The sequence below is a fragment of the Melanostigma gelatinosum genome (genome assembly GCF_949748355.1).
Source record: "Melanostigma gelatinosum genome assembly, chromosome: 7".
NCBI lineage: Eukaryota > Metazoa > Chordata > Actinopteri > Perciformes > Zoarcidae > Melanostigma > Melanostigma gelatinosum.
The window spans coordinates 18,662,163-18,689,902 of record NC_136640.1 but is presented as its reverse complement, the minus strand read 5'-3'; the positions used below and the strand labels follow the sequence as shown (position 1 = coordinate 18,689,902).

The window sequence follows — 27,740 nt, the reverse complement described above, 5'->3', positions numbered from 1 at the left end:
AAATTGTTTCTTCTCATTGATACGTCAAAGTCACGCAGAGATAAACAATTGTCACAGCTAATGCTCCTTACTCACTGAATTCTAAATAGAACAAACCTAAATATTGCTGTTGAACGTAAACTCTATCTATCTGTGACTACTGACATGATCCTCTCGAGGCTGTCAGATTTACAAGACCCTTAAATAAATACATGCACCTACTGTGTGTCTGATATAAATCCAGCATAAACCATATACTGTACTGTTTATAAGCTATAAAAGCCACTCCGCGCTAAAGTCACTTTTCAAGTCTGATCTAGGGTCAGCTTTCCCACCTGTTTGAACATCAACCCTTAGTGAAATAAAATAGGCGAGGCAAGGCAGCTTCATTTATAGAACACATTTCATTACAGAGAAACTCAGTGTGTTTTACATGAAAAAGAAAAATAACAGAAGCCAAAGGCAAACAGAAATAAAATAACCATGAAGCAAATGCAACACAGTGATATAACATTAATAATGATTAAGAAATATATAGAAGTTTCCTCTTTTAGGGATGATAACATATTTATCATATTACATCTTTTTGTAAACTGATTTTGAATCAGTATTAAATGGTACAGTATCTTTGAGATATGTCTGGTACCACCCATCTCTAATATTACATCTAAAGAGGCGGGAGTGATAACAAGCCACACACTCCGCACGCTCCTCCGTGTTCATTGCTAATATTCTCATTAGGACCAATGGGACGGCTGGCTAACATGTTTTCACAGCCGGTGCGTGACATCATCACATTTCAAAAGCACCTCATAAACACATACTGCTCGACTGAGGTCGGGTCTGGGAAAGCTTATGCCCTTCCATCCACCAAGTCATTGTCTTTGGAGTGACAGTGATCTAAGAGATGATAAAGAAAACAATAAAGACAATAAGATATTGATTATAACTTGGTTTAAATAGCTCTGCGGTATCTGTTCTTTGTTCATTTCAGCATTAATTACGAATCAGGTGCATTGAGGTTAGATTAATTCTGCCATTAAATATTTTCTGGAATGTCTGCAAATAGTCTTGCCTTCATTTAAAAAAAAAGAAAGAAAGAAAGCTCCCCCCACCTCAACTCAAACCGCAGTGAAATATCAAACAAAGAAAAGCTTACAAAAAAATCAGCCTCTGGTCATCCAAAAGGTCTTAAGTCCACTCCTAATAATTAGGCGGAAGACTTCAAATGTGCAAAGGGTGATTTCCAACAGTATTTTCCTTTAAACCTCTAACCAAAGGCCACACAGCGTGCTGAACATATCTCTAAAACTGACACTTAGATCTCCAAAGCGAGTGCTTGGTAAAAACTGAACAGGCAGTAATCCTCATCCACAAGCACTTTAACAGCTTGTTGGCATTGTGATTTATTATTTACACATGGTGCAAACCGATGCTGATATAATTTCTCATTAATTATTGATCACTGATTGAAGGTTTTGCTCAGAGTTGATCTTTTTCATCATTTGCGCTTTCTGACTTTAAAATCAGCATTAGAAATGAAAAGCTACTGGATTGGGGGTTTTCACCCTTGGATATACAGATCGGAGAGAGATTTTTGTAAAATATTTTATTGCTGCGCATTTTATCTTACAATAAATGAGGAAAATCTGCCGATTTGATCATGCTGAGCAGACACCTCATACTACCAGATTTGTATTCAGTCCTTTTGTGTCAAAGGCTGGTGCGCTTGTATATTATGACACTGATGTGTCTCAGAGGCTGGCGGCAGCAGTTATTTTTCTCACTTAATGTATAATATAAGATCAACCAGTCCAACTCTGGCCATGCACCCAGTATTCTCAGTGTTACTAGTTCCCCTCTCCGAGCCTTTGCCCCCTGAAATTAGCTGTAATCCCTTTGAGGAGTCGTTGATCTGCTTATCGTTTTGCGACACAAAGCCAGTTTCTCCCCCAAAGAATCTATCATGTGACATCTGAATCTTTAACCCATCAAATGAGCTTAAGTTATACAAGTGAAGCACAGTTCGAGAGATCCCATGATTTGCCAATAATCCACAGTCCCCATTTCCCATTGGCTTTTTGGATTACAATATGTTTTCTTTGTCCCGTTTTTCTTTTCTGCTATTAACACTAAAACATGCCACATAGCCTTGCGTTTCTTTATGAAAGCCACATCTAATCCCTCATTACCCCACATTCAGTCGTTCATTGAAATGTTAGCAAGCCTTGTATGTGGTCCAGCTGGATTAGTGGATTCAGCATTTCACTGTTGAGAATTTCCAATGCATCTGCAATATAACATATAGATAATGCCTCTTTTAGTAGCTTTTTGCAATGACCTGTGTGTTCTCCCCTATGTCTCTGCCATCATGCTGATCTATAAAAAAACAGGGCCCCTTACAGCAGCCGCAGTTAAAGACACTTTTGTTGGATCCTGCAACTGTTTGAACGGAATAGACTCTAGTGTGCTGATGTAATCTGTTAAAGGGAAGGAAAACATTGTATAGTTGCTGCCGAATGAGCCCTGGAAGGCCCCAGCCTCAGAGGAAACTGGGAACAGGGGGTTGGAGGATTAGAGTGTTTTTTTTCAGACTTTGGCTTTACTTTCCCCCACTTTTTCCTCACAGTTTTCCCCCGTTTCCTTTCTTTGTGAAGGGGTACTAAATTTGCTCCTGGCCTCATCGTACAATGCACCCTTTTACACTCACAGACAAGTATGCCTGTCAGATGTAAGTTACTGTTGTATGTTTTCTTAACATAGAATGGAAGTGCTTTACAATGAAAGATCTCAGATCAGTTTGGAGTTCAGGTTTTTAGACCCAAATCAATACAACAGAGGACATCAATACATAGATGCCCTTCAATTTTCAGAAGGGAACCTCAGACTGAAACTATAAGCACGCGGTCACATAATGGTTACGTATTATCTTGAGTGTTGTTGATGTTCTTTAATGTGGCTTTATTTTCCAATCCCAGTGCTTTAAATAAAGAGCAGACATCAGCAGTTTTTAAACCATAATAGAGTTCAAACCATAATTCTGTTACTCTGCCATGTGAGCTTGATGCTTATCTCAGTATTGAGGTCCACAGTTGGAGAGAACTGTAAAGCTTTTCCATGCCACATCCCAAATTTGATGATTTCCCAAAACCAGGATGTACAACAATGGATGGCACCAACGCCGAAGCATTAATATCTCAGACAATACTCTATGACATGTGATCTATCTCAGGGATCAGCTGCAGTGTTTTCATTAAGACAGTTGTGTCATAAGGCAGGGTTAATCAGCACCATAGGGGTTCCATGAGCTACGTCTGTTTCTCCTGCACAGTTGCTCTTGTGCTAAACCGGGCCACGTTTATCTTCTCCTCAAAACCACATCTGCTCTTCGAGAGCAGTTGGCCCTTTTCACTTTTAATTTGAAATTGATCACTCAGTGCTGCAAACAGAGACATATCAAATGAAAAATAATGTTCCCTTTTAAAAGAAAATCTGGCGAAAGCATCTAATGACCCCCTTCTTTCGTGTCACAAATGGAAAAACATCTCTTATTTTTTTTTCATCCCAAGAACAATCTCTTTCTGCTGTTTATTTTCATTGGGTTGTTTATTTAGCTCGTCTTTCAGCACTATTTCCTTTGTCTGGCATGCTTAGAGTTGCTCTGCCACTCGCACCAGCTAGTCCACTATCCACGAAACCGGTGACCCCAGGGCAGCCTCACTGTGTACGCCTTGGCTCGTCTCCCATTTCAGAAAGGCACCAGAAACGTAAGACACGGGTGCATGTGTCGTTCGGACAGCTTATCCTCCCTACAGGACTTGAATTGCCTAGTAGTCCCCATCATTGGTCATTAAACAGCCTACTCTCTTTGATCTGGTCAAGGTCTGTGTCCTCCCTGTCTATCTGCTCTACTGCTTTCGTGACCTCTCCTGTATCCCTGTGCAGAAATATCACTGCAACTGATGTTATCTCCAAACGAGCTTCTACACCAACATCAGGCTTAAATATACTGACAGTTTTATATCAGGAATAGGCTCCTCAGAAGTACAAAGCAGACTTTTACATGCTCAGGCCATTTTTCATGTAACAGGTGCCGAGAGAATCTGTTCACATTTTTGCCTCTAATATGAAGACCATATGAGGATTAATCTGCAGTCAGTTTAGAAGCAAGAGCACATACCTGTAAGGAGAAGCACATTTGATCATAGTTAGTCCCTTGGTGTGCTACAGTAGACATGAAGAACGAAAAAGGGCAAGAATGACTGCAACGGAAAATCTTTTCAAGCTGTGAAAATAGAACTTATCAAAGAGGCTGCTAGAGACAAGTCACATCCCCTTTAATCACAAAGCCACATTTGCACAGATCAAGTCTGGTTTGCCTATGGACAGTCTGCTACCTATGTGGAGTGAGATTTGAATGGGCAAAATATCAAACACAGAGTAATCACAGTGCAGCTCGGTTGGTAAAAAAAGATGAAATATCTTTACGTGATTTCTGCCTCTTAATGTAAACATTTACATCTTGCTGTTTACAGTTGCTGCTGTTAAAAACAGCCTCCTGTAGTTCACTCCTGGTCTTTCATCCTACTTTTCTGTGCTTCGCGGACTGCACCATAACAACCTTGCCGTCCTTCCTCTTTAAAAAGTCTGATAGACAAGGAAGACAAACGTGACCTTTGACTGTTGTTGTGTCTGTTAGGTCGGGCCGTTCTTACACCCTGTGACACATTCCACTCCTTACGATAAATCTTTCCTCAGGAATCGAACTTTGATTTATTCCTGCCATTGTCACAGGGGTGTAGAGTCAAAGCGCTCAACAGGGAGTCACAGAGGTTAGTGCCCAGGGTCTACCAGCAGGATATGATTCATTAACCCATTCAATTCCTGCGGTATGTCCTCTAACACCGCTTTAATGGGCTAATTTGTTACTATTATGGGGATGGTTGAAAGACTAATATGCATGACTATGAATAATTAGTTCATCTGAACAATAGCGTTTGCAAGACACAAGAGCTAATGCAGAGTAATGAGTTTCTCAACCACACACAGGACCACTGCCAGTTGGTTGTACCAGCCTTAGCCTCACATAGTTTGGGTTATTCTAAATGTTAAGGCGCTTCAGTGAAGCATGAAATATGCTTTTTGAGTTTGTGAAGAACTTATTACTCCAATATTTATTCAAAAGAAAGACATGTTGAATGTTCTCCTGCTGAGTATATTCAGGATGAGGAGGGCATGTTGTCCACGTTGTGTGTTTGCGTTTAAAAACACACTTTCATGCTTTGAAGCTGGCAACTGCACATTTTTTATGCATTGCCAATGACCTCCACAGCCCCACATACACTATACTACACTATAGAGCAGCATTAAAAATTCCATTGAAATCTAATTTATCTGAACCTGCTGGCAGTAAGAAAATACAGATACATCTTCGGAACTGATTTTTGACAAATAATCTTAGATCCAAGACGAATGAGTAAGTTATCTTCGTCGATATATCATGTTTATGGACATCAAAAGTGGCATTTTTTCATTCAAAGCATAGCTTTCAAGTTTGATAGCTCTGCCGTGATGGGTTTGCAGCAATTTTTTGCAATTAATTTGCATGCACGATGTCATGGATTCAGTCATATAGAAGCAGCAGTTGTTATATCTTTGTTCAAAAAGGCCGAGTGAAGAATTTGAGTTGTATCAGCGTTATTGGAGTTGGAGAAGTTCCTGTGGATCAAATGAGAGAAGGGAGAGAGATACTGACTTCAGCAGACAGAAATCTTCCAGGAGGTACGTCTGACGATGGTTGATTCTGCAGAGTATGGTACTCACACAAAACTGATTGCGGTGAAGCTGCGCTGGCAACAGATAATCTGTTCTCGCCCAAGAAAAGGATTTGAGATTTACCATAGAACCATGACATATGTTTTGCTGGAACACTGTCCTAGCGTAAACAAAGTAACTAGTTCACATTGGACTTGTTGAATGTGTCTGCAGATAAGGAAATGACAGATGATGACCTTTTCCCCTCTTCTATGTGTATGATGTATACATTCAATCACAATGATGATGTTTTTCTGCTGTGGTCCTGAGGTCAGTTTAGCTCAGTTCAGTTTGTTCGGATCGTTTCTGCAATTTCATCACTCAAAGAACAAGTAGCCACAAATTTAGACGAAATGTAACATAGAGGACGGCTGGACATGGGGTATTAGCATCGCCAGTGAAGCATTGACTCCACCATCTAAATGACAGAGTGTGAATGCTGCAGAATTTTAGCCCAGCGTATTAAAGCATTAGATGAAATGTTGTCTTTTGGATTCACTCGCTTCTTTAATAAGTGGGTTACTTCTTGTGGCTTATTTGAAGCTCATTTGCTGGTCTGAGTTGCTCTCTAATATCAGACCTCAGAACATCAGAGCAGTCTTTAATTACAAAGCCAGAGCAACATTTACTTGGATCATGGAACAACACAAACGACTCGAGGGAGAAGTTAGGTGCCAATTTATCTGTGATTTATATTACCCTACCTTTCTTTCCTGTGCTATGATTCACTTGTCTGCCTCTACATCATGGTTAGAGATGAAGGCAGAATAACCTCATCTGCCTCCCTGACAAAAGTGGCGGGTGACTGGCCACTAGATGAAAGACAGACTCGATGGTTTTCAGTCCGAAGGTCACGGAGGGCAGCTGGACGTTTGGCTGACCTGTGACCCAGGACCTCACTTTAGCCAGAACTTTTTGTTTGACTGGATTAGATTAGGAATGCCTCGTACCCCTTTAAAGCACACAGACACAGATGCACGAACTCTCACAAACATGATCAAGTATTGTGTGTAAAGGTGGGATGGGGTCGACACTTGAGACCTCTGAAGACCGGAAAATCGGTGAGTTCCAGTCTCTTGAATTTGATCTGTTCTCCAGGAATCAAATATTTTGCTGTTGTATACAGGGCAAGCACATGACAGTGTAAAGAACAACACGGAACTAACAGCTTGCCAACTAGTTTAGTACATTTCAAAACAAAGAAAAGATGTAGTTTTAGCTTTAATCACCTACATATCAAGACAAGAATAAAATGGGAAAACCAGACGAAACTTTGGGAGAAATTAGTAGTAGTGTTCAGGCCCTCAATTGCTGTTTTTTAGAACATTTTAACTGTAGGTGGTTTGTACAGTGGGATTTTAATATTGTCATTAATATATCGGTCTACTTCAATGTCACAGAGCCTGTAGCATATCCCAGAATGCAATGTGTAGAGGGCAAAAAACAACACTCAGGACAAGTTTCCTGTTCATCTCATGGCATGTCACGCTGCGCTGAATAAGGTCTTGAGTCTGACAAACTTTCTTCAATTGAGTTCCTTAAAGAGGAAGAAAGAAGAGATCCATTGTTCATGTGTTTTAATTTTTTGTTAACAAAGGAGTTTCCATACATTCTCATTATTTCTCTCGAGTGTTGGATATCTCATTTTCAGTGAAAACTAGATAATATATCATAATATATCAGAGTAAATACATACATATATTGGCAAAGTAAAGCAAAACAAATCTTTTAGGTGTGACCTCTGCATGCCTCACATGGGCTATCTGCTGCTCCTATCATAACTTGGATTCCTTTCAGCCTTATGGAAATTATTTCTTTGCAGAATCTATATGGGACACAGTCAGTCAGTTTTTTCTTTCAACAAAAATTGTTAATACCACTGAATGGGAAATGGCAATACAGCAACATACGTTTAAACCTCTGATTTGCTATCACTGATGGATTGTGGAATTTCATCACTGAGCCTCTCTCCACCAAATGCACACAGAAGGCATTCTCTTGCACAGCTGGACAAGCAATTAATACTGAAGCAGATGTCCAGACATTTGATGTTAACAACCCTGTCCGATGTAAGTCTCATTGCTAAGCTAAAAGCAGGAAATGTAATCACTGAATGGACTCAATGGATAAGTGCTCTTGCGTAGTGTGTGAGGGGTAAATTTGAGGTGTGTATGAGTATAACATGGGGATCATTGGGGGGGGGGGAGTCCTGTCCAAAGCTCATTTTTTGTGAAACCCAAACAGGTTTTTTTTCTTCTTTCAAACAGATGAAATATGCTTGATTCAGACTTGTGTGTGTTCCTTTTAGGAGCTTGCGTGAGTGTAATCTATCGGAGGACATGTTTACTGTGGAAGTCCCTTTTGCGCTGAGAAACAACCAAAGTGCTCACTGACTACCTTATGTATACTCAGAGGGGATTGTTTGAAATGAATCACATGAAGGAGGGGACTGGACATGTATACAAGATAAAATATAATTATTCTATCACCTAAATATTTTGCTGGAAACTAAATAAATATCCTTGCGAGGAAATGAAACATACGTATTGCTTTGCTTTCAAAAGAATTTGTGTGAAGAAAAAAGAAAAAATCTCATGAATCAGATTGAACAGCTGAGATGGTAAACATACAAATATCACATAGAACCATGCTACCATAGCAGAAAGTGCTCCAGTTTAGGAGGTTACGCAGTTTTACATGTGGAAATATGGAAAATCTCACGATCACATTTTGTTTTTCCAGTTTAACAACAAGATGAAAGGTGTAACGATGACAGAGCGCCAGTATCTCTATCCATCTCCATGTGACGGAGACAGAGTTGTATGTAAAAAGCAGCTGTTTGTGGTTGGCAGGGGACTGTTTGGAAAGTTACAGTACATATATTGTGTGTGTGCGTGCTCTCATTCGTCTATCCATACACGATTCTCCGGATGAATCTGTGTTGATTCACAATTATGTGTCTCGGTGAAACAAAAGAAAGCGATCCAAACAGACACTCAGCTCTCCGCGGCCGCCTCCATTGCCAGAACGTGTTATGTGTCCAACCCACGTCTGAGCCAGGGATGACTTCCTTCAGGACTGGCCTTACAGTTAAACAGACTTTACTGGAGAAACCGCGTGCATGCCAGAACCCTGCCTGGGCAGTCTTCATTTGTTTGCAGTGTTTATCAGTCGGTGACAGGGAGTGTTTATGTGTACGGTTCCAGTAGGCCTTCGTGACCCCGATGCCCTGACTCAGCCCCTCTTCCTCGCCTCGAGAGCGACGCTAGAGAGTGAGTGAGTTCAATTCTCTTCTCTCTGGATGGATTTCATTAATACACGATTAAAGCGCAGTAAAGCGGTGGCTGTGGCAGTTGGGTTATCATCACCCACTTCTAATCAGGAGGCCTTCACGAATATGCTTGAACATTTACATGGGTGATGAAATGAGTGTCCACACTTTAGTACATGCAATATCGTGAAACCTGAAAATATGCTTGGTGATAGTAACATGAGACTTTTTTAATAGAGTTGGACTTAAGGACAGTCAAACTGAAAAGATTGATAAACTGGGGTGGGGTATCAAGTCTTTTAATAAAGCAATTGAACATGTACTGCTTTAAACGTGCTATTAACTCTTTACATGTGTGAATACATAGCTTTCATTTCACTGGAGAAACAAGAACAACCCTTCAACAGTAGGATTACAGTCTTTAGGTCTTTAGGTCTCCAAGGAGAATGGCTGACTGATTTCTTCACCAACTAAACATGAAATGAAATGCTGGTGCCACATGGCAGCTTAATTATGGTGCAGTTTGTGAGAAGTCTGAGTGATGATGTAAAATGTCACATCGTGGAGTTCCTACCTAATGCATTTAGAGAACATGTAAGCACTGTGCTGATGATCGATTGATTTATTTACGTTTGCACACTGAAGTAAGTGGCTCTGTCAAGCTTATTCAAGTACCAACCTTTTCTGTGTACTATCACTGAAATCTTCCCGTTGAAAGTTTATTTGTTTGGTCCTGCCACGAGACTGGACAGGTCTAGACACTCCAACATAAGCAAGTACACACAGTGACACAACACTTTCCAAACGATCTTTTTTAATTACTGTTTTCCAGCTAGCGCGCATTAAATTACTATGGCAATACAACTGTCAATAAACATGTCCTTCATACTGAGTGACTTCTATAAAATCAACCACCAACAAATGTCAGTGTTTTTTGGAAGCTGCCCATAGTGCAATGTTTTTTTCCATTTTCTGAAAGATGAAGGTGTGTCATGATGGCCCTACTGGTCCTGTACAGTACAGTAAGAGCTGCAGACTCCATTCCCTGCCACGCCACAGATCTGGCTCCCTCTGCTGCGCTGGGAAACTTAACCAAACCATCCCAATCTTACTCTAACTGCTGACCTCAGGCACAATACTGTCCAGTATACAAAGTGAATACTTGGATATTTGTGTCTACATGTCGGTATCAATGTCCACATGTGTCGGCATGGTCAGCGTTTGCATGTGATTCTGTTTGTGCAGGAGAGTTCTTCATGCAAATCGAAATCCTCATTGAAATAATATCAAAGCAGAAAAGAAAGCTCTGCTTCATGATCAGCCAAACCATCAGCGCACGCAAGACAATTTAATCTGATGTCTTCAGTGTGTTATTCATTATTAGCGGTTATATGCACTACTCAGAGTTGACCACAAGAAGATAAAATTAGCAAGTGGTTGCATTTTACTTGCTTTGAAATGTCTCTATTGGAGGATATGAATCCATGTTAAGAGAGGTTACTGTTTCCTAGAGGGATTATGCAGATATGTCTCCACTAGTTCTGTATTGATGAATGCAGTGTTCTTTGTGGCCAGCTGTGATCACGAATTTACTGAAAGACAGCTTGATCACAGGAATGTAGCAGCCTTTACCGTAGACCTGGCTCACACAGAGAAGAGAGGACAAACTCCAGCGTTGAGTCTCTCCATACTCCTCATCAAACAGGCTCATGGAACCCTGGGAATCAGGGTCCAATCTGGCTCTGATACTGCATCTGCACTGTATTTGTGCATGCCATGCTCAGTGGGGCATTCTCCCACCCACTGCAGGCAGCTGTAGCATTAGCCTAGCCCACATCAGTGCTCCTGCACCCCCACACACTGTGCATGGTTCATATTAGCTCCCCTCCCACCTACCCAGACCCTGGGATCCACCGCCTGGCCTGCCTCAGCAGACCAGAGCTCAGCGCAGCCATTGGATGGCTGTGAAAGTGACGACGTGCTGAAACAGAGCCAAGCTAGAGACTGACAGGCGCGGCTCCATGGGTGTCTGGTGCAAGGTCACTTCCCCTGGTAGATGTCGCGTGAGAGTGAATCTGCTCAGCGATCTAGCATCAGTTCACATTCCACACTGGACATTGGGCAGGTCTCAGAGGCTTTTAACTGGCTGTACTGGTGGCTTTGTGTTGTTCTGCATTTATTCGAGGTCACTTCAGAGGTGTGCTATGACCCTCAGCAGAGTGCGCTGATGTATAATCAAGTGAGAATCAATCGTATGTCAGATTTGCAAAATGCATTATTTGTACTTAGTGCATTTGCATAAAAACAATGTGGCATAAATGAGCATTTTACCAGTGCTGTGGCCTTTGAAATAATGTCTAAGTGTGTTTTTTTCCAAATCACCTAGAATTCCACATCTGCGAGGCAGCTAATGGCAAACAATTTTACACCGATTAGAAATATAAAATCGCAAGCTCCTCCAACCCACTTGTTGTTTTAAATCCTCTAACCTCCAAATGTTGTTATGAGATTGTCATTCAAAACGATTATTCATTCTTAAACTAGCAATTTTCTCTTTATTTTCTTTCCATTGGATAATTAGTGGGCAGCATGCATGAGAAAATAGTGGCAGCTTTGTTTCTCCCATTTGACCTTTGGAAAATAAACAGGCTAATGATTTAAGCAGGGACTCTCCGATAGGTTACTGAGCTGCCTCTGTCATTCCAGGTGGCCAAGGGTTAACGCCGCACACACCACTACGCTTACGCTCCCAGAGGAGTTTTTGTCATATTTATTTGTCCAACCAAAGCTAGACCTTCATTGAGAATTATCCCAGATATTGTGTTTGTCAGCGGTGGCAAATGCTGCACAATATGGCAAAGTCCTCCCTAGCTGTGAGCCTACACCGAGGTCAGCATCATGTCTGGCATGCAGGCCTTTCCCGGGACCCCCTGCTCACCTTTCATCCACGTGTTTTTCAAAATTAAATTGCATATGTTTTTTTTTGTTTTTTTCAACATCTTCAGGACATTTTCAATCAGAGTTACAGATCAAATGCTCCCAGTTTACCTGTTGGGATCACGGCTCATATCAAGTATTGACTGGGTTAGTACACACACAAGGGCTTTTAAAAACACCTTTAAGTTGTTTTCACGGTGAAGTTGCATTCCATCTTGATGACCACAGACCTGTCTGTAGACAGAATCCTTTTATAGAGCAGATACATATGTGTTTCTTCTACTCTGCTAGCCTATTGCCCTCAGTCGGGCTTTTTGTTGTTATTATTGCAATCATTTGTACTTAATTAACCTGCGCAAATAATTAGAAAGCTTAAGAAGAAGTGTTGCATGTCTGGTCTTGAATGCAGCTTCCAGTCTGTTCAGCTCATATACATAGCGCTACACCTTTTTTTCTTTAGCTGCACAATATCTCTCCTCTCTGCTCATTTTGCTTTTCTGGAACCCTTTTCTCCTTAAATGGTTTGATGCTTAACCATCTCCAGGTGCAAGGTCTAGATTAAAGACAGATGCTTCATTTTTAGAAGAAAGTCTAATGAAAGTTTTAAAAAAATAGGCAGGCCACCTAACTTCCAACAACTGAAGTTTGTCACAACTCTTAAATTGCAAACTACAAAGAGAGCCTGGATATATTTTAAGTGAGACTTCAAAAACGTGTGGTGAACACAGACAGGTTCAGAAACATTTTGAGTCAAGTCTGAATTCTACTTAAAAAACGAAGAGGTATTTTCATTCTGAAGACTCTACATTGCTTATGTTGCTAGATTACACTAGATATAGACCCACCGACAGGCTGCTTGTTTACTTGAGGCTCATTTGGGCAACTTTATGACAATGACTGCCAAGCTGCAGCTTGATAAGACATTGAGTTTTAAAACTCCACTCAGTCTTGTGTTGGAAACTTAAATTATGATGCCACTCAATATGTGGTATTCTTGAAATCATTACTCAATAGAAGTGCATTTGTTCCAAAGCAGTATCATTTATAATACTAAAAGAGGGGAACAGTTCTTCTCAAAAGAAAATTTGGTGATAACTAAAAATAGCCAATTTATTGAACATGCCTTTTTTTTTTTAGAAGAGGGCCTTCCAAAATCGTAACATTTGGTAACATAAACAATTGTTAGCATTCTGGCTTTGATGTTCTTACATTTTATGTTCTATCACATTGAATTAATCAACACACTGACCTACTACCCGCTTCACACAGAAACTGTTCGAATGTTTTGACTGCCTTTTTCCTGCCGTGTAGTAGTTCTGGTGAGTGATGTGTGAGAAGAAAGGAAAGAGACAGAAACCTTATCCTGTCCTGTGTCTGCACTCTAGCACCGTCATTATATCCCTTTCTGCTATATTACCTCCTCTCTGTTCCTCTGCCAGATATGTGGCCCTAACACCATACCAACCTGCTGATTGGTATGGTGTTAAGGGTTAAGGGTTAACCCCTAACCTGCCCTGAACCCAAGTCCTCCACATTTATGTCAGTGAACTACACAGAGAAAGATGACAAGCTGCAGTTCATGGGACCCTTGTTGATTTAGAAATCAATACCTTTTTTTGTCTCCTCGTGTCAGAACGTGTTTCTTTTATGTCCTGAACTGAGACGATCCCATTCTAAGAAACTAGGGCAGTAAGACCTGCTGGGATCATAAGCTTGGCAAGATGCTGCTTTGTTGCTGCAGACTGGTCAAAAAAAGCTGCTCAGTTTTTCCAAAGGCAGCCAAAAGTTACTTAGCTGACTTATGACAAGACCATGTAATCCTGGAAAATGTACTGTGAAATATTATCTGTTGTCATGTTTATCCTTCAGCATGTGCGTAATGGATGTGTTCTTCTAAAGTTCTAGTCTGGTCGACTCATTAGACTTGGAAATCATTTACAAAGTAAAAGGACAGTTCAGGACAAGATGATTTGGCAACTGGCACATAACTGTATATTTTTAGAGAAATCAGTGTGATTAAGATGGTTACTGACCTTGACAGTTATATGGTGTTTCACAGGGATACCCCAATACAGCAGATGTATTTTAATGGACATCTGGACGCAGAAAGCAATTGACAAATCTGGAAAAGATTGTTCATGTGAAGTCATGCAGGGATACCGTAGGAAGTTTTGTGAATTTGAATTGCTAATAATACAGCTCTACATAGCTGCTTGGTATGTGATTATAACGTATATGTTGCTGCTCCAATGCCAGTGTAACATTGCTGAGGCTTTTACAACAGAAATTATGCAAAGGATAATTGAGAGTCACGCTTGAATCGCTGTTTTTGAGCGTTTCCTGTGAATAGCCTTTGTTTGGCGGGCCACACGCAAAGACTTGCTCCCATCAAATGGATGTTTTGTTTTCCCCAAAAGCAGTGAGGTTGAAGCGTGTTGGTGTCAAATCAGCTCAAGACATTTCTCTAGTGCCACAAACTTTCCAATTAAAAAAAGGTAATTTCTAAATGTAAACATGTAGCATGTAGCCGATAGTGAAACTGTCACTTTACAATGTAAGCTGCCCCTTCTCCTTTACACAGACAAAGCTTTGACTTACAACTTTAATATACTAACATTAACAAAAATCTGTGGAATACAAAGAAAAGCGGAGCACCTTAAAAAAAAGAAAAAAAAGAAAGAAAAGTCTCAAGACCTTTTTATGTCACGTTCACCTCACAGCCAGTGCTCCTCAGACAACACAGAAGAGTGTAGCATAGCATCCAGTAGTCCTTCTGTCAGGTAGAGCTTTAGGAAGACCACAGTATCTACTCTGGCTTTCTCACACCAGACGAGCTGATGAACACAATAAGGCTGCTGGAATGCTTCATGAACAACCTCCATTCTGTTTCAGCTGGGACATCTTTTGAAATGTCTTTACTTTTATCACCCTTGTACAAAGCAGCCAGACATCATACATCAAAGTTTGGTAGTATTTAGTATCACCATTTTCTAGACCTCACATACGTCTTAAACTATGCCGTGAAGATTTCAGCTTTTTGTCTCCTGAGTTACCATCAAAATCTCTCACATATGGTTGGTTGGAATCCAGACTGTCTGTGGGGAAAATGTTTATATTTTTGGATAGATTGGTCAACAGTGTGTGGGCATCTTCCTTCCACCGGACTGGTGTGGTCTCTGTCTGGGTCTTTAGTGTGGTGGTGGACATGTCACAAAGTCTCTATCCTGTCTGTCTGCTACGTTAGTGAAGTCGTGAATGAGGCTTTCAGGAAGTCTCTGCCTTGCTCTCTTCGTCTCTGCTGTCCTCAGAAGTGATGCCAGGACAATGGAGTGAGAGGAGTGTGCACGGCTTCACACCAGCTGTGAAAGCTCAAAGGAACTCTCAGTCCAGACTTTTACAACTCGCCCACTCTTTTGATTTCTTTGAGCCTACGCTTTCCTCTTTGCCTTCACTGTCTTTTAATGATCTTCATGCCACTCCATCAATCTATCAGACCTGCATGTAATTGCTTTTGCGATAATCCTGCTATTACAGGATTAATTGGTCATGTCTGTGAAATTGTCACTTTTGATTTTACGGCATTATTAAATTCATATTTGGATAGTTTCCATTTTTGGAGAAAAGGCAAATGATTGGGCTTGATCTTGCTGTGAATCTGAGATCAGATTGACATACATTGTGGCATTACTGGAGTTTAAGATACCTTATCCTTTATCCAAAAAATGGCAACTAAATTCTCTCGATTGGGTGGAGTACTCAGATTCCTTAACTTTTATAAGTCTCCAGAGTTTGTCAAATATAGTCCTCTTTATTCTACACCCTTAAAGACGGAAACTTGTTCTTGTCCAACATTGACACAGATCTGAAAATATATAAATTGTTACAATTGAATCACTTCTGTGATTGCCCATCACAGTTGCATGGCCAACTGGCTTTAGAAATGTCATCCAGTATTTCATATATACAGTATATATATATATATATATATATATATATATCCCGGTGAATACAGAGAAGATTTTGGTGTGTAGTCAGAGTGCAAAATTTGTGTTTGTAGGTTGGTGTCTTTGCTAAGATACATTCAAAGGACGCGTGCATGCAGAGTTTGATTGATGTGTGTGATAATTTCCCATTTGGCAAACATTTGCATGCGCACTGCGTCATTTCTAGCCTATTTGGATTGGCACAGGTGCAGTCCTGATTGGCTGGTCTCACTAAGGACTACGTGAGACAGATTTGTTTGACTGGGCACTCTAAAATACGGGGAGCATGATTAAAAACTACATCGCCTTCATTTCACCCCTTGTTGGCCTGGTGTCGGCTCTACATCATTCATTTGCTCACAGGTTTTCGCACCGGTTCTTTCCACGGGAGACCTGTTTTGCATGCCTGCACAACGGAGATGAATAGAGGCACAGCAGCTTGGGCATGCTGACATACGTGCTTCTGCCTTATCCACAAAAATATAAGAACAAGAATTAGAAATCCACGGTGGTCAATCATGTATGAGAATAATAATTGGTAGTTTGGGAAATTCAACTCTAAAAATAGAACGCACCTAAATCCTGGGCATGTTCTTTTCCAGGCCTGGCTCTCTCTCAGACCACAGAGTGAGGACATGGCCCAGAACACTTTGGAGCATCCAAAAGCTTCAGGATCATTATTCCATTTCAACATATTCTACATAAACATACAAATGCATGTTCTCTCCTGTGAATCCTGTTCTCTTGATTGGACAGTCGGTCAGTCAGAAAGTCTCCTGTGGAAGGCTCCTGGAATCTAATGGGAGAACCACAAGTGCCCCAGTTATCTTTGGATCCCCCCAGCTTGTTTAACTAAGGACCCGGCCAAACGTTGCCTTTCCCCTGCTGATAAGACAGCTCCCATCATGCCTCACTCACACACACAGAGTGAAGGGAGAATACTGCTGGCTGCTGCTGATGATCTAAGATTACTCCTGCTTTTGAACTTTTAATCCAATAGAAATAGAGACTTTGCATAATACCTATACATTGCAGTAGATAGTGTAGAAAGTCAGTGGGAAACAGAAAGAGAGGCCTCGAGTATCCATGTCAAGATGGATACGACAAAGTGGTGAATGTTATTTTTCTCCCCCCTGCAGGGTGGAGAATTCCTACTTATGACTGCCCATCTTAAAAAACTTTCTTGGTTATAGCTATGTCCTTTTCCTCAAAATGTACAGTATGCAGATGTAGAGGAGACAATAATCGTAATGTACTTATACTTTGTTTTTGTCAAAAGATGAACAAAGTGTGTTGTCAAACTATTGAAATGAATGACGGATGACCTTTTGTTGTTACATTGCTGCTGAACTGCAGCATTACGTAACATCCCAAGTAACTTTCAGTCTTTATCTAAGATCCTGTGGGAATCTTGTTTCATCTGTTGAGATTTATACTGGCTTTGTTACTGATTTATCTTAATCTTTGACACCAGAGGCCACATTTTGTTAGGTTATCCTCATCTCTCTGGTTTCATGGTTTGGGGTTTGGCTAATTGTCCTGCTCAATTTTTTTTTTTCATTTGCATATGGCCTCATATGTCATGTCATATGTGTGGCTGAAAAATTATAATCTCCTGGATAGAGAAGTCTGCGATCCAGCAAGATGACAGTGATAGGCTGCTATTAACTCAGAAATGACAGTGGAATTGAAATCACAGTCTGCAGATTCCAAAATAGACTGATCGCTTGAGGCATTTTACTCACAGTGGTCAGGATTTATGCAAATATGATTGTGTGGTTTATTATTTTACAGTGTATTTCCCCCCACACAGTCATACACTTAACTCATGGAACACATTGGTCAAACCACATATGGCTCCAAATATCTTTATATATATATATATACTATAATACTATACTCTGTGCAGTGCTGAGCACTGGGAGAAGGGTAATTGTTAAAGCACCGGATCCTCCTCATGTCAATTATTTCACGGAGTACGCATCACTCAATCCCCTGTCTCTTTGCTCAGTATCTCTGGTGCACACACTGTACCATTGTACTTTGCTCAAGTTTTTAAACTTTTTAAACTTACTGGGGAACCCTTACTGGTAATGTAATTGTGTGTTAAGTTTGAACACGCCAGTAAGTTTTACTGTGTGTCATTATGGATTCATAGAGTTCAAAAGAGCTCCGACTCCCACCCCACCAAAAGTAACTTTCACTTTTTCATCTTTTTTTCTTTCCTTTTTCAAGTTTTTGTATCATCAATATAAATGTGGGCTTTTTACATTGGATTTTCTTTAACTGGATATGGGTGTACTTTGTAAAAAAAAGTTTTTATGGATGGTAGTGGCTTAAATGGAAAGCAACACGGAGTCTCCTCAAATAGCTCGTACATCCAATGCCTGCCACGCGGGTCAGTCACAATGGGGGAAATATTCCACTACAGATCTGTTTTGAAATGTTTGCAACATATATAAAACCTAGGTATTGCTAGAATGCTCCTTCAACTTTCCCTCCAGCTGACACTCATCACAGCACTGTGAAAGAAAACAAGCATATAAAGCTGCGGGCTTGTTATAAATAACTTGTCCCCCTGCAAAATGATAAAATATTACAGTAAGCTGCAGCCTCCGCACGTTAAGAGATGGAGTGGCTTTCTTGTATTGCTCTTGGTTTCCCCTTTCCTCATGCGGTTTATTATTCTTCTCTTTGGCTTGCGTCTCTGCCAGCTTTACAACTCCCTTCACTCCTACACACTACTCACCCTCTGTTAGGAGTTACAGTCAAGAGTGTGGAGCATGCTCTCTGCTGAGTCCCCCGTCTGCCATCTGCTCAGGAAAGAGACGGAGTAGCCAAACCTTCATCGCCTGGAATGAATGATTTCCATCTATTCACACTCATGCCAATGCCATCTTTCGAAAAAGTCAGCTCTTGATGATAAGCATGACTTGCCTTATTTTTCTTGGCAATGTTCCTGAGAACTACTCCGTCATACGCAGAGGAGGCTCCCTGCTGCTGAGTGTTGCGGAGCACCAGAGCATGAACTGAGCTTTTTCGGGTTTTTTCTAACAATTAGCGTTTTCCTAAAAAGATCCATTTATAAAAGATGGAAGGAAGGAGAATTCGAATCAAGTTGTGAGGTTTGAGGACTGTAATCTCTGGCAAACTGTGATCCAGCGCCAACACTTGCAAACAATTATACTGCTGGTACCTAGGGGCCCAATCTGATTGGTGTATTTGCTCTTGCGCTGTCTTGGGAGATCCTGTAGTAATTGAGTCGGCTCCCTGGCTGATGGCTTGTGAGCTGCCTTTATAGCTGCAGCCCTCTGTAGATATGCGGCATTATTAAAACCAGACCGCAAGTTGGATATTATGGGTTCTAATGCGCTGTACTGAAGCGTACTGTGTGGTATCCCATTGTTGCGCAGCCGTCCCTGTCACTCTCCTTTGCAGACAGACGCCACTCCTGAAGCAGGCAATTTTCCCTGCTGGCATGCCTCCCAGAGTCTGTAGAAGTCATCCTCCTCCCCGCCACCCTCCTTCATTCCCTCTGAGCCCCTTTCTGCCAAAGGGCCTGGTTGGCCCATGCTCACGTTCAGATAAACAACAAAGACCAGGTCCAAAGATGCTTTCAAAAGGCACCTGGTATGGTGCTCTTGTTTCAGTTTGTGGATCGCCATCACTCTTATATCCCTCTAATATAATTTAGATTTGATCTGCTGCAGCTTTAGAGTAGTATTATTAATGAGTATGGAAACTGCTGAGTTTATCCAGAAGGATATTTCCCTTCCAACTTAATAAATAAAAATTTTAATGCACGATGTTGGAATGTTTAACCAATAGCATGTTTTCTTCTCTGTAGGTGACTGCGACAGATGCAGACGGCGGCTCCTTTGGCTCCATTACCTACTCCCTTGGCTCTGGCGTTACCAGCATGGTTCCATCTCAGTTCACCATTGGCAAGGAGACTGGCCGGATCTGCACGAGTGCTGCACTAGACAGAGATCAAGGGCCAGCCAGCTTCGACTTTACTGTAACTGCAGTGGATGGGGTGAGCCACCGCATTTTGAAATCATGCTTAATATGAATCCGTTGAGCCGCAGAGTAATCCTATAAACACAGCAGCCATGCTTTTCATACAGAAGGCAGAGCAGAGACATGGCCAACCATGCATGAAAAAATTTGATTTGAGCAGCCAAGTAAAAAACTAAATATTGAATCTCCATGGCTGACTCAAATGAGTATATCCTGTTCACTTTACGCCAAATAAAAGGTTTAAAATGAAAGAAAAATTATTGCAGCCATGTTAAAGCAATCAGATGGAGAAATGCCTCAACTGTCAAGGCAGTAATATTTTAACAAGTTGGGCTACCGCCTCCCTCGTTTTTTGCCACCTGGTCGAAATGAAAAGCCTGCACTGTATTTTCTGCAAATGAAAAGCCTATGAAGCAGATTGTTCTGTTGCGGCGGGCCCTCTCACCCTCCACGGGTCATGACATATTGTTCTTTCCCGAGGGAAACTATCAATCTGTATCCCTGCACAAACCGGCAGGGACTCGATTTTAGAGGCCGCTGCTATACATTGAAATTTTAACAGGGTTTACTGCTGGTTTTTACTTTTACTGACTTTCGCTGTTAATGTGGTCTACTTGCAATATTAATGTGGCCTCAATCCTGCTTTCAGGTGTGTTTTTCCTGTACATGATTTAATGTATGTGAAGATATAACAAAGAAGCTTTTTGTTTCCTCTGCAGGGTGGACTGAGCTCAGTAGCCTATGTGAAGGTAGATTTGGCTGACATTAATGATAACAGACCCGCCTTCTACCCGGTCAGCTATGCTGTCAGTTTGAGCACGCAGAGCGCCCCTGGGACATCTGTTGTCAGAGTGACCGCCTATGACCCAGACTCAGGCGAGAATGGCAGAATTACATACAAAACAGTAGCTGGAGGGGCCTCCCCTTACTTTACTCTCAACAAAGACACAGGTAGGCACAAGTCATTTTGATGTATACTGTACATTTTGTCCTGCAATTTCATTCTGACATTTCCATCACGTTATTTTTATTGATCGTGTTTTATGAAGTTGTGCAATGTTTGTCTCAACCTTGTCTACGGCTTTATTTTCATAGGAGTGATCTCCCTGTCTCGGTCTGTCTACGGGAAGGCCAACTCTGTCATTCCCATGGTAATCTCCGCTCAGGACGGTGGCGGTCTGGTTGCCCTCGTCAGTGCCAGAGTCAACATTAGCGTGGTGGCGGGGCTGGTGGCTCCACCTGTCTTTGAACAGACTCAGTACTACTTTTCTGTATCAGAGGATGTCTTGCGGGGGACAGTCGTAGGCAGCGTCAAGGCCAGCAGTAAGATAGGTGGGGACAACAAACACATGCCCTTTATTCTTCGTCACTCACTCACTTGCTGACTTACTGACTCACTCACAGACACCCAAATTGAGCTTCACAGTCCATATTGACTAGTTCACAATACATTAATCAGTCACACTGGATCAGGCTTCAGAGAGTTTCTTTTCTGCTCCCTGCACCACTTGTACAAATAGGCACTGGGCCACTATACACACTTTACTTTGAAATAACATCAATCAAAAATACCATTTCCCAACTGTGTTTATGTATTCATTTTCTGAGTATTTAGGGCTCTATTCCACAAATGAAAATTGAAAAATGCCATCGTTGGAGTATACTGTTACTTCAGTGCTTTTAGCACAGCCTCCTGAGCCATGGTGACGTGTCTCTGGTTTTTGTCATTATTTCCCCTTCTCAGGCACCTCTAGAGATATCTCCTACACCATCAGTGCTGGGGACCCAGGAGGCTACTTCACAGTGGATCCTGACACTGGGGCCCTGAGGACCAGTCTGACCCTGGATCATGAAGCCCAGTCAGCTCTTGATCTGGAGGTGCAGGCCCGCAGTGGCAACCCCCCTGCATTTGGCCAGACCCGTGTCCACATTACCATCGCAGACATCAACGATAACCTGCCCGTTTTCCTGCCCTCGTCCTCCGAGTCCCTGCTGCTGCCGGAACATACAGAAATGGGCACAGTGGTGTATCGTGTCCAAGCTGAGGACGGAGACTCCGGAGTCAATGGGCAACTCAACTTTGACCTTTCTTCTCCAAGTGGAATCCAGAGGACCTTCAGTATAGAGCGCAGCAGTGGAGAGATCCGATTGGTAGGGAGCCTCAACTATGAGGTTGCTCCCCGTTATGACCTCCAGGTGATTGCCAAGGATGGTGGAGTACCCCAACTTAGTGCCACCTTTGTGCTTGTGGTTCATGTCCAGGCAGAGAATGACCAGGGACCTGTGTTTGATACCCTCACCTACCGCGTGGAGCTAAAAGAAGGGACTCCGATAAACACACGCTTCCTGCAGGTCAGAGCTCTGAACAGAGAAATCTCTGGCTCAGGTTACTTCAGTCCCCTGGCATATCACCTGCGTCCAGATGGAGATGCTGCAGGGTTTGGCATTGCTGCAGAGAGTGGCTGGCTGTTTGTGAAGAATTCCCTAGACAGAGAAGTCAAGGACATGTATCTTCTAACAGTGCTGGCCAGCCAAGGTCATGGACAGTTGAAGAAGACGGGTAGTGCCACAGTGCGGATATCGGTGACTGATGAGAATGACAACTCTCCTCGGCTCACACAGGAGAGGGTATTCATGGCTGCAAGAGAAAACCTGCCTGCAGGAACAGGCTTTGGTCACGTGACGGCGTCAGACCGAGACAGTGGCCCCAACGGACGCCTCAGCTACCGTTTCCTGCACCCCGATCGCCACTTCCAGATTAACTCCCACACAGGTTAATTGAAAATGTGATGTACTAATTGTTAAATGAATCCCAGCAGCAGTCACTGCTTGTCTCTTGGATTGGAGTGATGTGGAGTGGTGATAGTTTAGCTTTACTTAATTAGGCAAATAAAAAAGTATTTGCTTTTATGCAGAAAAACTACACACTTTATGTAAAGATGTCTTTGGAGATGTTTAAGAGAGATGCTTAAAGAACAGAGCAGGCAGAAATACAATTTTAAGAGCTGCAATGCCATGTTTTAATGAAGCTGCTGTTGACAAAGGTCAGCACAAGAAAAGAAAGGCTGCACTGCAGATATTATTGTTGGATATTGGATGTCTTCCAGATTATTTGGAGGCAATTTACCCCAAAAATGCAGAATACTCAGTTTTTTTTTACTATTACTCTTCTGTAGATTGAGCCGAAAATAACCGAGCAAGTCGTTGGGCTCAAATATCCTCCATCAGTGTAAAGGACAAGCTGTCATGATTCTGCAAGAATGTCTTTAAGTCATAGAAAATGTAAATGATTTGTGAAAAAAGCTAATTTAATGTTTATTCATCTCTGAAAGATGAGAGACTACAGTTGCCTCTTCTCTGCCGTCATAAATTAGTCAGATGATGGTGACAGTGGCACTAAGCATCTTGCTGGGCTGTAATTGGTCTGCTGGGCCCGTTCGTCTGTGGGTGGAGACTCACAGTCTAATTTGTGATTAGTTTCTGGCTGAGTTGTGACTCTCTACAGCATCTGCCAGTCTTCCAAAATTCCCATTTGTGTGTGTGCACATACACACCTACATCTGCACACTGTGCATGTCTGTTACTTGTGTGTCATTGATCGAAGCCTGCTGGCTCTGAAGTCTCTCATCATTATTCCAGTGCTCTGGACTAGTGCCTAGGCAGAAAATCCCTCTCATCCACCCCCTTCTCCCCCCAGGTGAGATCAGTACACGGACTACTCTGGACAGAGAGCAGCAGTCGAGTTACCAGCTGGTGATGGTGGTTCAAGACGGAGGTTCGCCCCCTCGCAGCGCCACAGGCACAGCCTTCATCACTGTCCTGGATGACAACGACAATGACCCCGCTTTCACCCACAGCCAGTCGGGCAAAAATCTCATCATACAGGTGATGCCACAAGACCGGACACACAGACAGGCAGAAAATGAAATTTCTTTCATGGCTTTGGTGACATCGATTTGTGTTTTAACCCGTAGGTGACGGAAGGACAGTTCTCTGGGGTTTTAGTGGGCACGCTGCAAGCCAAAGACCCCGATGAAGGGGAGAATGGAACCGTGTTCTACTCTTTGTCAGGTAGTAAAGAGAGTACTTATATGTGCAAAAGATTTAATATATATATGTAAATGTAGTACATGTTGTCTTTTAAGAAAGTGCTAGTACTCAGTGAGGTGTCCTGATAATAAAGGAAGAGAATAATGCATATCGGGACACCTTTAAGGGCTATCTGCCACCCATGGCCATGGTATAAGCATTTATTGTAGGATTTTTAGATGAATAAAATGGATCATTATCGGTGTCCATGTGTGTAAATACTGTAAACATACTGTACAAATTGTTATGATACACTTGAAGTGAAGTGAATTAAAGTGCATTTTGCTCCCCCACGTACATGGTCTCCAGTTAAAGTTAGGACTGTCTTTCTCTCCCAGGTCCCAGAGCTGAGCGTTTCTCTTTGAACCCAAACACTGGGGAGTTGCGTTTATCATCCCCTCTGAGCCACTTGGAGCGGGCCGAGTACACCCTGACGGTGACAGCTACCGACAGAGGACTTCCCCCTCGCAGTACCTCCTGCCCCCTCACTATTCAGGTCAGACTTTATTTGGAGCGCGGCCAGCACAAACACCCACACTACTCACCTATTTAATATCAAAGAATAGGCTTGGGGCTGAGAGGATCCATGTCTGTGGGCCCCTCAGAGTAGTTGCAGACATATCACCCTCACTTTTGACAAGCCTCCCTCCCATCCCCTCCCTTTTCTTCCCCTGTGACTTTTCAAAAAGGGAAATTTCTATCTGAAATGGAAAAGTGGGTCTGAATCAAATACTCCCAGCTGGCTTGTGATGAGGGCCAGCTGTAGACGGCTCTGATCAAGGTCATACTCAATGACTTCAACACGTTTTTATTACAGTAGCCCTTTTTGCAATGAGCAGCAGGGCTATACACTCACGTAAAACACAGCATTGAAGGTAATCCCGTTCATAGTTAATATAGAACAGAAAAGGGACACGATGGAAGGACCCTCGAAGGAACATTTATAGGTTCCAGGAAAATAGAGTTGCCATGTAAACAGATCCATTAAGTGCCACTTCAGTTTTTCCTCCCTTCCAACAACAAAAAATGAAAGTCACAATTATTAGTTAATTGGATTAAACAGTGTTTTTCTTGCCCGCTGGCGCATTTCTGTAATTTCCTTTAATCATCTTTTCTAAATCGATGATAGGATGGGACTATTTATTTCTGGAACACTGCTTTTTCCATTAAATATGGAAGCAATTTACAGCTTGTCATGTAAGATTTCACAACAAACACAGCATATTGTTTTGCGTGCCTGCTTACTGTGGGAAGTGTTCTGTAGGATGCAGTGCTGAGTATGATCACGCCTTCAGCTTAAACAACAGTCAGTAATGCTGCTGAAAGTGTGATCAGCATAACCGCTCCCTTTACCTCCCCCTATACATCTGCTTATGATTTATTAAAACAATGTGTCATGTGTGTTACTTATGGTGCTCTTTCCATACAAAGGAGAGAAGTAACAATGTTGTAGTCTTGGAGGACACTTGAATTGCTCATCAAAGGGAGCGTAAAGCTATACACAGTACGGGGATATGTCCCAGTGCTGGATTCAAACCCTCTCACCATTTCCTCCTCTTGATTGTGTTACTTTTATCATTTATTATTTTTCCTGGCAGCGACATGAGTATCAGATTAAGTGTGATTAAGGTTAGCAGACGTGTTATTCATGTCTATAAAAACCTCTTGTAACGGGTTTCATTTGTTCCCAGTGAACAAGAGAGACGAGAGGACAAAATCTCTTTTTGTTTTGCCCCAAATCCATCAAATATTAATTTGTATTGACATTTATAAACTTTGCCACAATGCATCTCAATGAAACATTAGATCCACTGATACGTAGCTGTGTCCTCCTATAATCACACAGTGTTCTTCTTCAATGCAGGTTCTCAGCACTAACAGCCTGACTTCTGAGACCAATTCATTCTCCATATCCTTCAACTCTGTGGAGGAGACCAAGCCTGGATCTGTTATTGGCTCAGTCCGCATTCCTGACAGAGAAACCCCTGAAGAAGGGGAGGTGACCTACACAGTGGTTGGGGGTACAGGCCGAGATGGGACCTTTGTCGTGGACCGTCTGAACGGAGACGTGTACCTAGCTCGTCCTCTTGACTATGAGCGAGACGCACGCTACACCCTGGAGATTGAGGTGGATAACCTCTCTCACGCCCCTCCTAGCAGCACCCTGGTCCACCTGGACATTGACATAGAGGACAGCAATGACCACGCCCCTCAGTTCCCCGAGGACCCCATCACAATTGTCATCTCTGAAAACATGGAGCCCGGCTCTTCTGTCTATACCTTCCAGGCCACAGATAAGGATGGCAGTGGTCCCAACAGCGAGCTGAAGTACTCCATTTTCCACCAGTGGCCAAACACCCCGAGCCTACTAACCCTCGACCCTTCCACTGGGGTTCTCTCCTTGGGCCAGGAGCTGGACCATGAGGTCACGTCCAACCTGATTCTGGTTGTAAAGGCAACAGACTCTGCCCACGATGCCAACCAGAGGCGCTGGGGTTCTGTCACGGCGAGGGTGTACGTAACCGATGAGAACGACAATCCTCCGGTGTTCAGCTCGCCAACAGCTGTCAGTGTGATGGAAGACCAGCCGGTGGGCTTTGTGGCGCTGTATGTCATGGCCAGAGATGCAGACCAGGGGGAGAATGGCAGAGTGACTTACAGCATCCAGTCAGGCAACACTGGGGGGACATTCAGCCTCAACTCTAACACTGGTAAGTCCAGCCCAGTGCCAATGCAGTCAAAATGTTGATAGTTGCCAAACACAGATATTGTAGAATCAGATCATTTGAAAAATAACGTTATTGAACATCATTTGGGGAATCATCATGTTCTGGCTGGTGGTAGTGTTGCATAAGTCAATATATCTGAGAGAACGTTTTGGAAGAAAATTATGATTATGATTAGTTTTTCAAAAAGTTTTATTTCATAGTCTGGAATGTCTTCCCTTGCTCCTTGTGCATATGCAATTATGTACAGCACTTGTTTTAATCGGATAGCCCCATTTTGTCACCGCTCAGACGATTACTGCAATCAGTTTGCACGGTATTATCAGGAAAGGTTTTAAAATCTTGGACTTTCAGTTGTTTACTTATTTCCCACCAGGCCCACTCTTTTTTGCTCTTGTGTTTTCATTTTAATAATGTTAAAATGTTCAGCTTGTCATTTATTATTTTATATTTCTTGCACCTGTTGGTAATTCCAGTGTTTAAGAATTGCTGTGTCTTAAAAATCCCCTGCTCATGTTGAAATATTTTCATTTTAAACAGACAAGCGAATCTGCATCTGTTCTCTGTTTGAGTTTTTTCATGGACTTTTAAAGCATTTGTGCCACCTCTGAATTCCACACATGCAGAGCATGTGTACTCACCTTTCCATGTGCTTCCACACAGCCCCCCACCAGAATTACCAAACCTCCCGCTACATAAACACACACAAACTCTTGTAATACTCTGCTTAAATCTTTGTGCTGCACAACTCTTGCTTCGCCTTTCATGACTTATTTCTCTCAGTTGGAGGCCAGACAGACAGAGCAGCCTGCCAAATATTAAACACACACACACACACACGCACGCACACACAACCTATCATCTGTTATTGTGGATCTATTCCCATGAAAGACCAAAGAACCTCCTGCTTGGGCTTCTGGG

At 42.2% G+C, this 27,740-nt stretch overlaps 1 protein-coding gene across 1 annotated transcript in view; it reads left to right on the top strand.

The window, feature by feature from the left end:
• The window catches only part of LOC306779915 (protocadherin-16-like), a gene marked incomplete at its 5' end in the record, with an annotated part of 68,918 nt that overhangs the window by 30,380 nt on the left and 10,798 nt on the right, over positions 1-27,740 (top strand). Inside the window, 8 exons of the mRNA XM_079272013.1 lie at positions 19,832-20,020; positions 20,724-20,955; positions 21,100-21,336; positions 21,749-22,777; positions 23,702-23,889; positions 23,979-24,075; positions 24,432-24,589; positions 25,958-26,804. Of these exons, the coding sequence (XP_079128139.1) occupies positions 19,832-20,020; positions 20,724-20,955; positions 21,100-21,336; positions 21,749-22,777; positions 23,702-23,889; positions 23,979-24,075; positions 24,432-24,589; positions 25,958-26,804 (2,977 nt within the window). The remainder of the gene's footprint in view (positions 1-19,831; positions 20,021-20,723; positions 20,956-21,099; positions 21,337-21,748; positions 22,778-23,701; positions 23,890-23,978; positions 24,076-24,431; positions 24,590-25,957; positions 26,805-27,740) is intronic.